The 19,799-nt window shown below is 35.9% G+C and overlaps 1 protein-coding gene across 1 annotated transcript; it reads right to left on the bottom strand.

Annotated features, from left to right (window-relative positions):
• Positions 1-2,989: 2,989 nt before the first annotated feature.
• On the bottom strand, positions 2,990-5,374 carry LOC132309313 (phytolongin Phyl2.2-like). The gene is made up of 3 exons (XM_059807628.1): positions 4,415-5,374; positions 4,041-4,265; positions 2,990-4,009 (listed from the first exon to the last, which is right to left on the bottom strand). Exons 1-3 carry the CDS (start codon positions 4,715-4,717, stop codon positions 3,728-3,730), a joined length of 810 nt encoding a protein of 269 aa, XP_059663611.1. The 5' UTR covers positions 4,718-5,374; the 3' UTR covers positions 2,990-3,727.
• Positions 5,375-19,799: the final 14,425 nt, after the last annotated feature.

Consider the following 19,799-nt stretch of genomic DNA (forward strand, 5'->3'; position numbering starts at 1 on the left):
GATTGTTGATTTAATTCTTCCTTATGATTCTCTATTTTAATTACATGTTGTCTTATGTGTGATTATTTGGGAATTGATCCCTACACTAGATTCTCTATGTTGGTTGCATGTCTATGTGTGATTAATTAAGGATTTAGTGATGGCCAAGCATAGGTTTTCATTGAATGGGTTTGTCAATTAATTTGATGGATTATACTTATGATTGATGGGTTGTTCTATAATGTAATTCATACTTGTAAGTAGGTAAACAATATATACTTGATTTGATATTCCATGACTTATTATTACAAATTCCATGATTCTCTAAATTGATGCGTGCTACAATTGTGACTAGTTTGCTGGGTCATGCTTAAATTTGATGAGTTGTTCTACAGTTAGTTTATTTGTTGGTTAGGTAGACAATTCATACATGAATTTGATAGTCCATGCTTAATATTGCAATTGGTAGTCGCATTTTGTTCACAATAATATATTCCCCATTAATAGAAAGTAAGTGGTTAATTACATGAGCTTAGTAGTGATTCACACACCCTAATACCTCTCTTCATATCTCTTAAATTCCTATCTCTCATTAGTTTACTTTACTTGTATTTTAATTTAATTATTTTCTAGAGTAATCAACCAATCCAACCCTTCTTTGTAATCTTTTGATACGCCAGAGTTGAAGTTAAATTCCAACACGTATAATCCCTGTGGACGATCGCTACTCGCTATACTTCATTAGTTGTAGTAGTGGTTTTATAAATGTAAATTTGACTAGAAAGGTTTCCGAAACCACATTTATGTTTTGACCTTGCGAAGCAACCTCTTGCATTAAAAAGTCCATTTTCTAAACACTTGGAAAAGGGCTCGTCAAGTTGCAACACACTTCTGCGTGTGTGTGTGTGTGTGTGTGTGTGTATATATATATATTATTGAGTCTGTGTGTGTGTGTGTGTGTGTATATATATATATTATTGAGTCTGAATTTGAGCATTAAAGAAATAATAATAAAAGGAAGAGAAAATTTTAGTTATTTTATATATATGCATTGGGTCTTGTAATAATTTTGCTCAATAATAAAGACAATTTTAGTTATTTTATATAAGAGGAGCACCAAGATATGGAGTTTGAATTTCTTCAGTAAATAACTTAATTCACTTATCCAACTTTATTAATCTTTATGAAATTAAGACCCAATTAATAGAAAATAGTGTTAGGCTTAAAGTTTCGCGCATAAGGCCTATTAAGTTCTTAGTGTGAGATATATATACTTAATTAGAAGTTCTTAATTTTTTTTACTATTCGTAGTTAGTTTTCTCTTAATAACTTCAGTCCATTCATCCTAGAGGTGAAAAAAGAATCATCTATAAAGCAATCTAATTTTTTTCTTGATTATTTTATAAGAAAAATAAAAAGAGAAGAAAATTATATAGGCGGATAGATACTTCCATTGCATCTTAAATCTAGCAACCTTAGGTAGTATGAATTTAATTGGTGAAAAGGAAGCCAAGTCCATTCAACTCTCCCCAACCTTGCACTCCAAACTACCTTAAAGTTGTATCCTTAAAGAAACCTAAGTAACTACAAAAACACCAAGTAATTTGGTCAATCTCTCTCAATAATCATACAGTAATATATTCACATATAGCTTGTTTATCAACTTAATAAATCATACTAATGTTTTGATGATAATAAGTAGTTGTCATGTTCTTTGCTTGATTCAAATATTTCCAAGAGTTTGCTAAAATCATTATCCATTAACTTGCTATCTAATTAAATTGATCCAATCCCTAGTTGATTTGGATATAACAATTCAGAAGGAAAAAAAAATTGTAATGTAGCCCTTGTTCAAAACTAGGGAATGAAGATCAGAATTTCAATTGCACAAAATTTATAGCACTAATACCCCAAATAAAGTTATATCAAAAAAATAATTTATAAGAACTCAAGAAAATAAAAAACCATTATCAAAACTATAGAAAAAGTACACCAAATCAAAACACTATAATAGTTCCATTAAACTACTGAGTGATAATCAGAATTCATTAAAACACACACACACACACACAAATTGTAATACCAAATTAACAATTCAAACTCATTGTTAAAGCAACAATAACAAACCTTTTCGCAGAAATGTGACCATAATACTCCAAACAAATCACCAGAAAACATACTCCAGTCTTGAAAACTCTTTTCTTATTCTATACATGTGTATGTGTGTGTACAATAAAACAATAATTATATTTAAGAGCTTCAATTAAGCTAAACGAGAGCTCTGTTCAAACAAATTTTGGAAATTTGGAAACAAAAAAGTTGAATTGTGATAGATAACAAGAATTACCATAAAAGGCGAAGCTTTGGATCGTGGCCTTCAATGTGTCGACCATGATGAAGAGAACATTTGGATAGGAAAACCATCTGGAAAAGTTACCTTTATCTTCCATACACCTCTATGGTAGGGAGCTGCCATAATCCATCTAAGTTTCTTTTGATCAAAATTCAATCCCTTATAAGCAAATGTTGCCAAGTAATTGGTCATTATTGAGGAAAATCAGTAAACAACATTCTTGCAGGCTTGCACCACTTCTAAATATAGGTTGTGATGCTACAACAAATGTAAAAAGTTCAGGAAAACAAAATTGGACACAAATTGACCCCCGGATTATCAGCATTCATAAAGAGTAGCACAAAGTTCTGGGCATATATCATTGTCGAAATTGACAAAATCGCATAATTGAAACCCAATTGTGGAGGATTATCACCCATCAATATAAAAGCTTCAAAACAATAAGGAAAAATCGCCTTTAGGCGATAATGTAACAAATCAAGAAAGTCACTTTAAGCAACGCTACACATACATGACACATTTGAACTATTTTTTTAATTAGGTTCTGAAAACAGAACTGGACACATGCGAATGTATTAAATCCCAAAGGTCGCAATAAATTTCGACTAAGAAACCCATCCCTAGGCAGGTCCAGCTCGTTAAGGAAAAAGCCGGGCCAGCTCGGGCCTGGGACCAAGTTTTGGTTAACCCTTCCCAGCCCTTTTAGAACCTAAAATGTAACTTTCACCAGTTTCTTGATGGATTATGAATGCAAATACTTCAATATACGATTTAGTTTTAAGTACTCTACATGGCCATTAGACCATATTATTATACGGTTTATCTAATCAGACTGATTGGTGAAGCTAGATCATAACAAAGTGACCAATGAAGCAGAAGAAAAAAAAAAGAAAAAAAAGGAGGAAGTCTAAAGACAATTTTCAGAGGTTCCTAACATTATAAAACAGGTAATGATACGAATTGAAACCTTTCCACAAAGAGAAAACACCTCTTACAATCTAATCTAATCACAACCAGCCTTGCAGCCCAAGTGACAAAAAGTAATAGTGAATCCATAATGTTAACCAGAAACATTTCTGAAGAGATAATTTTAAAATGTGTAGGCCCGTAATATCTGTAATTAAACAGAGTTTAAAGCATAACACAAAATGAGATAGTTAAGAACCATATTAAGAAGCAGTATATATACTATTCCAGAATACCAGGACTTCATTGATAAAATAGATTACCAGTAGAAGCTGAATCACAATTTGGAAACTCACAAGTAACTGGAGGTTCTATTTTACTATACCAATAGGCCTTTGAAAATCATCACAGAACCCAACTGCTAGCAATGTACAGGAAAAAAGATCCAACAATCAGAGAACACCACCATCCAAACCTGCTAGTGCCAATTCAACCATCAATGCATTTAAATCCCCTGCAAATCCACAACCATATCCCAAACAAGACAAAACAAACAATCAAGTCCAATGACAACACCACCCAAACATGTTTCTTCCAAACTAGCTTTGCCCTTTGGGTTCCTGAATCCACAGCATAAAATCCATTTTTTTTTTGCATTAACACCAAAAACTCTCTACTCAAACCAGCACCACCATTAATAATATCCACCCAGTTACCGACCACTGAATCTTCGCCTTCACCGCCCATCTCCATATTCAACTTAATATTCAACTTCTTCTTCTTCTTCAACCCCATGAACTTATCCCCTCTGAGCAACAGACCCAAATTTCAACCCTTTGGGCGAATCCAAACTTCCACTCTGAGAGTGTTTCAAAATTCTCTGTGGCGAATACAGAGCATCGAAATTCGACGGTGGCATCAACAATTGATGGAATACTGGATTGAATTCGCCTTGAAAACAATGAAAATGCAAACTGTCCAAATCATTGATGGGATGGAACGCTAACACCGTTTGGGTCGCCAGAACCTACCTGATAGAGCAGCAAGGTTCGTCCGAGACCCACTTCGCAGTATATGAAATATGGCGAAACTCAGTGTGTGATTGGGCATCTCAAAGCTTCCCCAGAATGTGTCAGTTTTGGCTTGGTCTGCATTTGATCCTTCGATACCGACCTATTTCAATAGGAGATTGCTCTCAATGATATCAATGAACAGGACACCTTTGAGAAAGGCAAGACCTTTCGAGTTATCCAGATTCTCATCGAACACGGCGAAATAGATAAAAGGGTCGTCGATCAAGAACTTGTAGGTCCTTTGTCGAATGGTATGAGAGAAAATGATGTGAAAAAGCGGCGTCTTTTTGAGACATTTCGCAGCTATCCTTCCGAGATCGGCTTCCACGGAGTTGAACTCTACGAGAATCGTAGCTCCGTTGGAAGCAGAGGCGTAATAAACCAAATCGGGATTCGAAATCATCATTCAAAATGTGTTATCACGAATTGCCAAAATACAACATTCAAAATGCCCCAATAGATCTGATTAACACCAACCGACCTTTCTTTAGCAAAAAATTCTTCTAATGGAATCAAATTCATTCATCCCAACAACAAGAGAGGATCCATACATCACCTCTCTCTCTTCAATTTTATCCTTCTCTCTGAAACAATGAAACCGGACGAAAACCTGTAAAATACAACAAATTCCTCTCCTTTTCTCTCTCTAAAACAAAATTAGTAGACCGTGCCGATTAATGAAAGAAGATCCAAATCTCGTTTCTCTCTATAATGATAGATTTGCCATTCGGTGCATTCACGAATTCGATTGCTTGTTTATTGCAGAGACAGAAATTGAACCGCCGATCTAGACTAGAAAATGGCATTTGGGCGACTCTCGGCTTCTTTCTCTCTGGCTTCTTCCGCCAACACTAATCAGAGAGCATATTGTGTAAGAGTAAAGAGGACTCTATCAGATGCAAAAACAAATTGCTGATGGCCAAATACTGATTAGAAGATAGTTGAGTGATAGATTGGTCAAAATAAGAGAGTTAGGGCTTGAAATCCAAAGAGGATAATTCATGGATAGTGTTAGATAGATACATCGACGAATAAAAATATAGTTCGAGTTAACTCAGATAACACATTGATAAACAGGGAGAGAGATATGTGTAGACATACAGAGATGAGAGAGAGAACCGTATGTCAAAGATACAGAGAGGGCCGAGACAGCAAGGAGAGAGATGAGAGAGAGAGTCGTAGTGGGTCGTACAATTACTAAATACTAGGCGGGTGATAGACATGTGCGCGCGAAAAATAGAATTAAAATTAGTGCTAAAAAATTTCAAATTACTTGACAACATGCTTAAAACGTTGTATGTTTTCAATTTGGCAATGCACATGGAAGCATGTTGTAAAATTTTCTTTTGACAAGGTGTAATTTTGTATGTTGTAAATACCTTGTTCTAAATAGTTATTTTTCTTGTAGTGACACTTGCATGTATACAAAATTACATGACTAGACTGGTTCACAGCCGATGATTCAATCCTTGACCACGTTATCCAACGAGTCAGTGACTCGGTTTGTCCTCGCAAAACTAGCCATTTCTGGTAAAAGTGCCTTTTTTATGAAAAGATTTTAGGCATTAAAATGCTTTCAGTAGCATTTCATTGATGAACTAACTTGTATGTGTGTGCCCTCATTTATATATTAAATTATAAAGGAATTTAGTATGGAATAGATATTGAATATTCGTCAAAATAGTATAGTATGATTATATATATATACACATATACATATACATATATATTTTCTTTTCCTTTTGATATGGTTGCTAAAGAAAATTGGATGGGACTTGGGAAGAACTTCTAGAGAAGTATAGCAGTGAATGGGGTATAAGCGGCGGAATTTCCGATGGTAGTGGGTTTATTCTTGTGGAGAAATTATTGTACCAATTATTAGTTGAGTACAATTAAAAAATTAAATAAAACTGACACAAAACATTGATGAATGTATTTACAGAATAATGATAAGTAGTGCAATTATAATCATCAAGTGGTGCCTTCTATCCATTTCCTCCGTTCCAAAATAGTATACCAAAAAACCTAAAAAGAAAATACCTAAAAACCTAAATTGCCTTTATTATACAAAATACCGAAGAAAAAAAAACCTAGAAAATAGCGTGAAACCTAATTTGCCTTTATTTCCTTTATTTTTTATAGCATGAAAGTTACTTAAAAAATACCTAAATTGCCTTTATTATACAAAATAATAGAATAATAAAATAACAATAGAAATGTAAAATAAAAAAGGTCTGAAAATATTTTTAGCGTTATATTCAGACTTATAAATTTTATTCAAACTCTAAAAAAAATTTAAATTTTTCTGTTTCCTTCACTTTTTAGTTGATTTCATCTCATCTAACAAGGCCTAATACATGATTCTTTTACACACCCATGCTTTCACCAAAGTTCGAACCGGAAGGAAGTTTGTACTAGGCTATTGCCGTTAATATATGATTCTTTTATTTTTTAAGAATCATTTCTTAGGATAAGGGATATTTTATAATTTTTTTTTTATTTAAAAAAAGGGTTAAGTTAGCAAACTCACTCACCCCATACTTTGCCAAAGCTCGAACCGAATGTGAGTTTATATTGAGCTATTATCGTTTGATAGGACAACGGACTTTTGTTAAAGAACTAAATTACATATACCTAGTTTACCGATTAGGGCTTGCAAAAGACATACATTGGAGATTGAAGAAAGAATTAATAATAATAATAAAATTTGAGACTGAAAAATCTGTGCATAACATGTGGAATTAAAATAAGAATAATAAAGATGATGACGATGATGTGAAAGGATGAGAAATTAATTATTTGTGCTAGATTTTACTCAATGTTATCAATGTTATTATATTATAGTTAAATATTTAATTGTATTAAATATAAATTAAAGAGTTTAGAATTAAATCATTTTTTATCTCATTGTTTGAAATTTGTGAGTTAATTAGGTTCTTATATCCTATTAAAAAAAAGTAGGGTTTAATTCAGTTACTCCTCCTATAGTTTGTCCAATCTTCAAGGGGACCTCCTCACATGTGCAAAAATTCAGTCAGACCCCTGTTAGACATTGTCGGCTGATAAAAACAAATAAATGAATGTAATGACTAATTTATCCTTTTGTCGTTTTCCTATATACACTTGACCAAACAACGTATTTTATAACTCCCACCAAGGTTAGCTTTATTTATTGAACCAAACAGCCAATAAATGATATACCATCTTTCAAGCCAACAACTTTCTCTCTCTAAAAACTGGGTCTTTTTCTTGGTTTTGTTTTGTTGAGAAAGCCAGCTTTTACAAACCCGGTGCGTTCTGTGATGACCAAAAAGTTGACTTGATAGCGGATACAGAATGCGGAAGCGAAAAAGAGAACAAGGTCTTTAGAGACGTACATTGTCCTTAAGACGCCAAAGTGGCCTTTCGAGGAGTCTCATGACTCAACGGAAGCAAGACAGAAGTTAGGGTTTCGAAACCCTTCAAGAAATGGTCTAAGGGTAAAATGGTAATTTCATATAGATAGGGTACGACCGTGCAAACCATTGGATAGACAACGAAAAATTAACGAAGTTCGATTCTAGAATCAATTGATTTGGAGTTCGGATGAGGAAGCTATGACCGAAACAAAAACCTAAGCCAAGGCTGCCAAAATGGCACCTAGTGCATGCATTGCGGGCTACAGCCAAGGGCGGCGGGTCCCCGCAAGCAAACAATGGCGGGCGGTTGCCAAAGTTGGCGGGCACCCACCAAAACTGAAAGTTTCTGCCCAAGGGTCCAAAATGAGTCGGGTGAGAAATAAATTGCCTAAATTGCATATGTAACCTTAAAATACACCCACAAGACCCCCATAAGTTTTGAATCGGTTAACACATTTTTTATTATAAAAAAGGTGATGAATAGTACCGAGTGCTAAAGTTTTAAATTTAGAAAGAAAAAAAAAAATGCATAAACCAAAAAAATGAATTTGCCACGGGGGACCAAGATGACATTTTTCGGAAAAGTCCGTGAAGAAACCCCCCTAAAATCACATTTTCTAGGTGACCATGTCAAGGCCAGAGCTTATTTTTCGAAGGAAAAACCCAAAAAGCCCCTTAAACTAGAGTTTTACAAAATAATAATAATAATAATAATAATAATAATAATAATTTAAAAATGAGTCCAAAAGGTACTTGTGATACCCCTCGATTCTAAAGCCACGGGTGATCAAGTCCGAGCATGGATCCGAGGGATACCAGATAATGAAGTATTTAAACAAGCATGAGTACAAAAGAATTAAGAAATAAATAATTAAATAAGATGAAAGAATTCTAAATATTAAATCCTCAAAAGTTATAAAACTAATATAACCCAAACTTTTCAAAACATCTAATATACGTACAACTCGGGAATCAATCTAGTGGGCCCCTAATAAAAAAATGCAATAGAAAGTAAAGAACGAAAATAAAATCCAAAGCTAAAACATGAAAGGAAATCCTATGTAGTTGGAGGAGTGAGTGACTGTATCTGCTTAGCACGATCAAATTCTAAGCATGGAATTGACGAACACCTGAAAAATAAGAGTGGGTCAAGCCCACGAGCAAGTTCTACCCAACTATAATCTATACAGAGACCCGGTACGCATATACATCCTAGATAATTCAGTAATAACTAAAGTAGTCCATATATGTATAAATACACACTATAGGATGCTTACTAGCCCATAGGTCTGTCTAAGCCTAGGTAGAAGGTAACATGCAAATCACATATAACGTGGGCATGTATACCTAGACCTACCAGGGGACCAGGTATCTGCTATGTCCAGTTATCCATCCTAGGCGATATACGCACCCTAACCATAATCCTGAGACTCAAGTTCATATCACGGTACCATAAGTATATAAATAAATAATCCATCCAAACCAATGTATGTCATTCAACTGTTTATTGACCTGACATATATATAAGTAGGACTTAACTTTTAAAGTTAATCCATTTCTTATTTCAGAATAGGTAAGACTTAGTGTTTTGAACTAATCCATCCCTAATATGCCACTGTCCCATACCGATACATACTATCCACAATACAATCCATTAATTGATAAACAGATATAAATATTTCATCAATTAAAATCCAAAGCTTATGCATAATAACAATCTGATATATATATGATCATATTATGCATCCAATACAAGATTTAGAAATAATGTCACACTTGTTTAAATTACTAAAATAAGATTTAACAATTAAATCCTCCATATCCACTAACAACATGAAAACTTAATTAAACTTTTATACTACTCAAATCATTAGCATATAGATTAAAATTATGCCTCATGGGATCCTAATAGGTCATGAAAATTATTTGGAATCCCCCTTTAGTAACCCATAACAATTCTGGAATACCAAAAATATCCAAACAGTGCCTAAAAACACTTCCCGTACACATTGTAGCAAGAAAGCAAGCTCTCAAAAGTTGAGAGCAGGCTCTCCACCAATGGGAGCCAGCTCCCCTACCCATGGAGCCGGCTTTGTGCCTTAGGGAGCCGGCTCCCTTAACCATGGAGCCGGCTCTTTCTCTTATAAAGAGCCTCGGCCAAAAATATTTAGGGAGCCGGCTCCATCCCCTTGAGAGTCGTCTCTGTCCCTGCTTCCCATCATCGTCTTCATCTCCGACGATGTTAAAATCCCTTTGTAAGTCTTAGTTAAAGTCCCTAGATATCCGACCATGTCCCAAATAATCCAGAAACTCGTAAAAATCTAGAATGTATCGTTAACAAGAATTAAAACATAAACTGAAACAATTTGTTCAATAAATCAATACATAAAATAGTTTAAAGTCTGAATTAACATACATACAATAACCGTTTTAAAGTCTGATTAAGTCCTAGAGACTATATAGGCATGCATAGAACACAGGTCTAAGGGAAGGAGTTAGAATATGAACTTGCCTTTGATTTCAGTTTTGAAACCTTAAACCTTGGTCACTGATAATAAATCCAACGACCCTGGTTGCTTTCACAGACCCTCCGTTGCTCTTGGTTCAACCCACAAGAAAGCTTCTACCACCCTTCCTTAGTGAAATCCTTGTTCCTCGTCAAACCCTAATTCTCCCTCTCAGCTCTCTCTCAGACATCTCTGTTCTTCCTCTTTGCCTCCATTGTTCGTGAATAAGGTTTTAAAACCCTTTGCAGACACATAACTTATATATATATAAACTTTGATGAAAACCTAATTCTAATTCCAAACCAATTATAAGTTGGCTAACCTAACCCACGTGATTACATAAATAAATATAAAACCCTAAACCTATAATTACACTATTATAACTAATGATGCTAATTTATAACATTTAATCACATAATTAAATAAACCAATTTATGCATTTACCGAAAACAAACAATTATAATTAAATTGCCACATAAGCATATAATTATGAAAACAAATAACTTAATTAAATAATTAAACAATTAAATAAATAAGCAAATAATCTATTAACCAAATAAAAATGCAGTAAAATAATAAATTAAAATACCGAGACTATCCTTTTAAAATTAGGGGTATTACATTCTTCCCCCCTAACAAAAGGAATTCCGTCCTCAGAATTCACTCTTACTTTCTTCTGTTATTGCAGGAAACTGCGAACGAGTGACATCCTCCTGTTCCCAAGTAGACTCAGCCTCATTATAGTGACTCCACTAGACACGCACTAAAGATATAACCTTATTGCGAAGAATCTGATCCCGACGGTCTATAATACGACATGGTGGCTCTGAATATGTTGCATCCGGCTGCAACTCTATCTCCCCAACGTTGATATGCTGGTAGCGATCTTCGTCTTGCAAAAATTTCTGCAAGATAAAAACATAAAACACATTACGCACACAATCCAAATGATCTGAAAACGCCAACCTATAAGCGACAAACCGCGGTGACAACTTCACTTTCTTCCCAAAGCGCATTACTCCTTTCATAGGAAACACTTTGAGTAAAACCTGATCTCCAACCTGAAACTCTAAGGCATGAGTACGACGATCGGTATAACTCTTCTACCTACTCTAAGCAGTATGCATACGATCCCAAATAGGAGTGATCTACTCAGAAGTATCCTTGATGAACTCAGGACCCAAAAATCTGCTTTTTGTAACCTCCATCCAACAAACAAGAGATCGACATGGTCGGCCGTACAATGCCTCAAATGTTGCCATACCAATAGTCTTCTGGAAACTATTGTTATATGCAAACTCTATAAGTGGCAAATAATCCTCCCAATGGCCCTTGAAATCAAGAACACACGAACGAAGCATATCTTCCATGATCTGATTAACCTTCTTGGTCTAATCATCTGTTTGAGAATGATAAATAGTACTAAGATGCAACTCTATACCCAAATCCTGTTGAAAACTCTTCTAAAATCCTAACACAAAGCTCGAATCCCTGTCCAATATAATAGACAACGGAATGCCAAGTAACTTCAAAATCTCTATAATGTAAAGTCTCGCCAACTGCTCCAAAGTGAAGTCAGTGTGAATAGGCAAGAAATAAGCTGATTTAGTCAACCTGTCAATGATGACCCAAATGGAATTGTGATCCTTAAATGAATTAGGAAATCCATCCACAAAATCAATAGAAATGCTCTCTCATTTCCACTTTGGTATAGGTAGTGGCTGTAGAGCTCCTGGCGGCCGTTGATGATCAATCTTGACCATTTGACAAGTACTACACTGAGACACAAAAATAGTAATGTCCCTCTTCATACCAGCCCACCAAAACTACCGTTTCATATCCTGATACATTTTGTCTCCTCCTGGATGAACAGAAAACTCAGAGTGATGAGTCTCAGTCATCACATTCTTCCTCAAATTATCAGCAGAAGGTACCATTAAATGTCCCTTGTACCTCAAATCTCCATCAGTCCCAACATAGTAAAATGAAACTTCCCCAGAAGCTATCTCTGTAACTTTGTCAATGCACTGTTGATTCGTGAGTTGGGCAGTCAATACCTTATGAATGATAGAAGGTGTAACTACCATGCAAGCCATAAAAATATCAGATAACTCATCAACTGTCTTCAAAGCATTCCACTCAGTGGTGAATAAAGCAGAAAGACTCGCATAGGGTCAGCGACTGAGTGCATCTGCTACCACATTCGCTTTCCCTGGATGGTACAGTATAAAGAAATGATAATACTTTACAAACTCCAACCATCGGTGCTGTCTTATATTCAGCTCTCACTGAGTGAACAAATATTGCATACTCTTATGATCACTAAATAGTCTGAAAGACTCTGCCAACAGATAATGCCTCCAAATGCGTAAGGCAAAGACCACAACTGCCAACTCCAAATCATATGTTGGATAATTAAGCTCATGAGGCTTAAGCTTATGAGATCCATACGAAATTGGTCATTCTTCCTACATCAAAACACACCCAGGACCTTGCAAAGAAGCATCTGTGTAGATAAGATATTCTATCCCACTCTGTGGAGTAAACAGAACCGGTGCAGAAGTCAACTTGCTCTTTAGCTCTTCAAAAGCTTTCTAACAGTGTTCATCCCATACAAACATTATACCCTTCTTAGTCAAATGAGTGAGTGGTCCCGCTATCTTTGAGAACCCCTCTATGAAGCTACGATAATATCCTGCCAATTCGAGAAAACTCCGAATCTCGGTAGGTGAAGTAGGTTGTCCCCACTAGACCACTGTTGAAACCTTGGCTGGATCTACTGCTATTCCCCTTTCTGATACTACGTGACCTAGAAACTTCACTTCCTGCTGCCAAAATTCACACTTCTTGAACTTGGCATATAACTGGTGTTCACGAAGCGTCTGTAACACTATGTGAAGATGTCTAGCATGATCATCCTCCGACTTAGAATAAATTAAAATATAATCCATGAAGACGATGACAAATTAATCTAAATAAGCCCTGAAGACTCTGTTCATTAAATCCATGAAGACTGCTAGTGCATTAGCCAATCCAAAAGCCATGACATGAAACTCATAAGAACCGTATCTAGTGAGAAACGCTATCCTAAGAACATCTTCCTCCCTAACCCGAAGTTGATGATATCCAGAATGTAGATCAATTTTAGATAAGTATGTAGCTCCCTTCAACTGATCAAAAAGATCATCAATCCAAGGTAAAGGGTACTTATTACGAATAGTAACCTTATTCAACTCCCTATAATCTATACACAGGCAGAGCGAACCATCTTTCTTTTTCACAAACAAAACTGGTGCTCCCCAAGGTGAAGTACTCCTACAAATAAAACCCTGACTGAGCAATTGCTGAATCTGATCCCTCAGCTCTCGTATCTCCATTGGTACCATCCTATATGATGCTCTAGCAATAGGCGTAGTGCCTGGAGTTAAGTCAATTACAAAGTCTATCTCTCGACTTGGTGGCAACCTTGGAATCTCTTGAAAAACATCTAAAAATTCCTGTACAATTGGTATACTATCCAGTGACATGGTAATCTCCTCCTCAGTTTCCTCCTCCACATAGAACAAATAAGTGCTAGTAACCCCGTTAAAATATGGCATAGCGACATCGTACATATCTTGACCAGGTATAGTAAAAACAACAAACCTATTATAACAATTAACTTGGGCATGGTAGTGAGATAACCAATCCATCTCAAGTATCACATCATAAGTGTGCATGTCCAGGACCAATAGATTGGCTAGAAATCTGAGTCTACCAATATCTAGTGTCACAGGTCCATCACTCTCATGTAAAATGGCAGTAGTGCCTAAAGGTGTAGATATACCATGAGGTCTATCGCATACTTGCATCGTCATCCCAGATAATGCAACAAAAGATTTAGATACAAATGAATTTGTAGCACCCGTATAAAATAAAACACGACCATTTGTAGCATGAATGAAAATCATACCCTCAACAGCCTAAGGTGCCTGAACATCCTGTGGCATAGGGTTGTACACCCTGCCGTAATGCAACTACTGCGGTGCTTGTCCCTGAGGCTATGGCAGTGCTGGAAAAGCCGGATATGTCTGTCCCTGAATCCATGGAATCTATGGAGCTGGTAAAGGTACCGGTGCCCTCTGTCCCTGCAACATATGCTGTCCCTGTCCCTATCCTGCTTTAGGACACTGCCTAAAAGTATGACCAAATTCTCCACAATTATAGCAATTACCCTTAAAGGTGCTAAACTGTCTTTTCTATAATTAAACTTATAGAATTGATTCCCTCAAGTTTCTTTTATAAACTTACTGGTAATCGTCTTGTACCCACATAACCTAATTATAAGCAAAAAGTTGTTTGCCCATCCAAATACCAACCACTCCACTATGATATTTCTATATCATCCCAACATACACAATCCAATATAGTTTGATTAAAATCATTTATAGAAATCTAAAAAAACTCTTATAATACACAATTGAGATGCCAAAACCACCAGTTCACTTCATTAAGTACTTTTTTAAATCATACACTTCCAAAAGAATAATTGTTATATATTCTAAAAAAAATACCAGTGTATGTAATTTAAACAGTACTATTCTTTAAATAATACTTCCACTACTATTAGTAGTAATAAAAACATATCACTCTTAAAAGAGTATTCATTCTCAAACTCCAGTATCCTCTATCTTGGATGCTCCGGTATCTCCTCCATCATGATCTTTTTCGGGGTCTTCTTCTACACTTGTCACAGCATTGAGCACCACCGAAATTGTGTTAGGTCCATAGTATGGTGGCCAATCCCACACACAAGAAACCTTCCTTGGCTTATACTCCGAAACAACACTGATTAGAAACAAGTCTTTGGTCTCCAAGTTTGCCTTCTTGGTCTGCCTTCGTAGAGGAATCGTCAGAGTAATCTTTTTCTTCTTTGGGTCTTTCTTTGGTCTCATCGTGGCCCACATCCTTTTCCTAGTGCCAAACATTCTGAAATTACAGAATAAATTGACATCAATACGTTCTAAGCGAGCCATAAAGGAATATAACAAATCCTAAACTTAAGCTTTAAACAAGAGAATACATTACGCGAAAGTCTTAATACGAAATACCCAAGAGACACTGAACTTGGAGTGCTCTGATACCAACTGTGATACCCTTCGATTCTAGAGTCACGGGTAATCAAGTCCGAGTACAGATCCGAGGGATACCAGACAATTTAGTATTTAAACAAGCATTAGTACAAAAGAATTAAGAAATAAATAATTAAATAAGCTGAAAGAATTCTAAATATTAAATCCTCTAAAGTTATAAAACTAATACAATCCAAACTTTCCAAACCTCCAATATATGTACAACTCGGGAATCCATCTAGTGGACCCCTAATAAAAATCCCAATAAAAAGTAAAAAACGAAAATAAAATCCAAAGCTAAAACATGAAAGGAAATCCTGCGTAGTTGGAGGAGTGAGTGACTGTATATACTCAGCACGATCAAGCTCTAAGCGTGGAACTGACAAACACCTGAAAAATAAGAGTGGGTAAGGTCCACGAGCAAGTTCTACCCTATTATAATCCATACAGAGACCCGGTACGCAGATACATTCTAGATAACTTAGCAATAACTAAAGTAGACCATATATGTATAAATATATACTATAGGATGCTAACTAGCCCATAGGTCCGTCTCAGCCTGAGTAGAAGGTAACATGCAAATCGCACATAATGTGGGCATGTATACCTGGACTTACTAGGGACCAGGTATCTACTATGTCTAATTATCCATCCTAGGCGATACGCACCCTAACCATGATCTTGAGACTCAAGCTCATATCACGGTACCATAAGTATACATATAAATAATCCATCCAAACCAAAGTATGTCATTCAACTATTTATGGACCTGACATATATATAAGTAGAACTTAACTTTTATAATTAATCCATTTCTTATTTCAGAATAGGTAGGACTAAGTGTTTTAAACTAATCCATCCTTAATATGCCACCGTTCTATACCGGTGCATACTATCTACAATACAATCCATTAATTAATAAACAGATATAAATATTTCATCAATTAAAATCCAAAGCTTATGCATAATAACAATCTGATATATATATGATCATATTATGCATCAAATACAAGATTTAGAAATCATGTCATAGTTGTTTAAATTGCTAAAATAAGATTTACCAATTAAATCCTCCATATCCACTAACAGCATGCAAACTTAATTAAACTTTCATACTGTTCAAATCATTAGCATGTAGATAAAAATTATTCCTCATGGTATCCTAATAGGTCATGAATATTATTTATAATCCCCCTTTAGTAACCCATAACAATTCTGGAATCCCAAAAATATCCAAACAGTGCCTAAAAACACTTCCCGTACACATCGTAGCAAGAGAGCAAGCTCTCAAAAGTTGAGAGCAGGCTCTCCACCAATGGGAGCTGACTCCCCTACCCATGGAGCCGGCTCTGTGCCTTAGGGAGCCGGATCCCTTCACCATGGAGCCGGCTCTCTCTCTCACAGAGAGCCGTGGCCAAAAATATTTCGGGAGTCGGCTTCATCCCCTTGAGAGCCGGCTCTGTCCCTACTTCCCATCATCGTCTTCATCTCCGATGATGTTAAAATCCCTCTGTAAGTCTTAGTTAAAGTCCCTAGATGTTCGACCATGTCCCAAATTATCCAGAAACTCATAAAAATCCAGTACGCATCGTTAACAAAAATTAAAACATAAACTAAAACAATTTGTTCAATAAATCAATTTCAATAAATCAATACATAAAATAGTTTAAAGTCTGAATTAACATACATACTACAACCGTTTTAAAGTCTGATTAAGTCCTAGAGACTATATAGGCATGTACAGAACAAAGGTCTAAGGGAAGGAATTAGAATATGAACTTGCTTTTGATTTCAGTTTTGAAACCTTAAACCTTCGTCACTGATAATAAATCCGATGACCTTGGTTACTTTCACAGACCCTCCTTTGCTCCTAGTTCAACCGCCAAGCAAGCTTCTACTACCCCTCCTTAGTGAAATCCTTGTTCCTCATCAAACGCTAATTCTCCCTCTCAGCTTTCTCTCAAACCTCTTTGTTCTTTCTCTTTGCTTCCACTGTTCGTGAATATAGTTCTAAAACTCTTTGCTGACACATAACTTATATATATATACGCTTCTATAAAAACCTAATTCTAATTCCAAACTAATTATAAGTCGGCTAACCAAACCCACGTGATTACATGAATAAATATAAAACCTTAAACCTATAATTAGACTATTATAACTAATGATACTAATTTATAACATTTAATCACATAATTAAATAAACCAATTCATGTATTTACCCAAAAAAAAAACAACTATAATTAAATTGCCTCATAAGCATATAATAATGAAAACAAATAACTCAATTAAATACTTAAACAATTAAACAGATAAGCGAATAATTCAATTAAATAATTAAACAAATAAACAAATAATTAAGGGTTAATTTCATCAACACTCCCTGACGTTTACTTATATTCCACTTACACCCCCTCTACGTTTTATAATTCCACCTACCTCCCTTGAGGTTTTAGTTTATGTAACAAATTACCCCCTGCCGTTAAGTAACTGACGGTGTCAGTATGAACAAATGCATACAAGGTCAATTTTACCCTTCCAATACTTGAAATGACATTTTTAACCTCATTGACAATGCAAATTTACAAAATTAGCCTTTTTCTCCATTGTTGTTGTAAACTGTAAATTACCTCAAAAAAAAAAAAAAAAAAATGGAACCAGAGAGGTCTTAAAGCTCTATCAAAACACCTCCAATGGCGACCGTGTCTGCTGTTTTCATCAAAACACCAAACCCATCTTTCTCTTTAGCCAAAACTCAGAAAACCCAATTCACCACATCCAACAATCTTTCATTTTCTCAGCGTCTAAACAAGAAAACCCATCCTAGCTCGTGGCGGCTTCAAGCTTCGCCCCAACAAGATGACTGCGGCAGCACTCTATTCTGCAACGGCGCCGGCGGAGCCCCTCCAGCCACCCTCACCGATATCACCCTCGGATCTACCCAGGACTTCTACGACATCAGCCTCGTAGACGGCTACAACCATCGCCATCATCTATCTTCGCCGGCTCCAGTGATCATCACAATTGACCGAACCAGTCGTCTCCGCCGAATCTGTTGTCGCTGCCGGATCTGTCTCAACGCCATCTCCAACAGCCGGATCTGTTGGTCCACACTCGCCGGAGACTCGAATCCCACCACGGATTCACCAAAATCAACTCCTTCGGCGACCTGGGTTTCACCTTCTGCGGACCCATCGGCCGGTCTCCGTCGACTTCATGATCGTCGTCTGTTAGGCCTGATTCTGCATTAGCTACCTCCTCTTCATTGCCAACACTTTGGCCTACGTTTTTCAATGAAACTTCACCAAATCCTAGTCCCAGAATTTTGGGGGTTTCTCCCAAATCGTTTTACATTTGGGTTGTTTTCCTTTCCAATTGGGATTGATTTCGATTCCATCACTGACCCATTTGGCTCCATATGCATATCAATCAAATGAAAATCAAAATTTAAAATATATATTGACGATCATATCTAATGTGACATAGGAGTATAACAAATTATAGTTGTTACCGATCAAAAATTGAACAAGTACATTGAATAAGATATACTTCGCCCTCCGACGTCCGAGTTGGTCACCTGCGTTTACATAATGTGCATGTGTGTAGAGAGAGAGAAATAGAGTCTTTAGGTCTTTTCATTTAAATTATAAATAATAATATATAATTAATGGGCAAAAAAGTAAAATTACATATTTCTGTTAAGAATTTAGACGGTGGTTACTGACAGGAGGTGTAGGTGGAATTATGAAATGTAGAGGGGGTGTAAGTGGAATATAGACAAACGTCAGGGGGGGTGTAAGTAAAATTAACCCAATAATCAATTAACCAAATAAAAATGCAATAAAACAATAAATTAAAATATCGAGACTATCTTTTTAAAATTAGGAGTATTACAGTACTCAAATCACCAAGGATGAGGTTGTGTGTAAAAGTGGACATGCACGCAAACGTATTATGCATTTTAAGACGTGCTATAGTGACCCGTGGCCCCCAAATACGCCCAATGCAAAAAATGATATGCCAAACCTCCGAAATGCATAAAATGGCTTTTAAAAGTAAATTATGGAGACAATGAGCATATATGAGAGCTGAAAGGTGTTTGACTCTTGGCCACACCTCATACGTATAAAATGGACCTCAAAAAGCATACTGGAGTGCAGAATACATACTCTAAAGCGAAAACAACATATTAAAACCTCTAAATTCATAATATTACTTTTAAAGGTAAATTACAACAATAAGGTACATAGGTGTAAACAAAATGTCGTTTGGCCCATGGCCATGCCTCATACATATAAAAAGGATCCAAATTAGTGTGCTTAGTCACACTTTACATGTTTCAAGACAAAAACTACATATTGAAACCAAAGTGAGTATTAGTAAATTAACATGCTAACACTTGTATATACTTAAAATTACACAAAAGCACATTAATGGAACCAAGCCATTCAGGGGATATTCTGCATCCCAAA

The sequence above is a fragment of the Cornus florida genome, unplaced genomic scaffold (genome assembly GCF_030987335.1).
Source record: "Cornus florida cultivar Cherokee Brave unplaced genomic scaffold, ASM3098733v1 CherokeeBrave_3.0.0_Hap2_Chr05, whole genome shotgun sequence".
NCBI lineage: Eukaryota > Viridiplantae > Streptophyta > Magnoliopsida > Cornales > Cornaceae > Cornus > Cornus florida.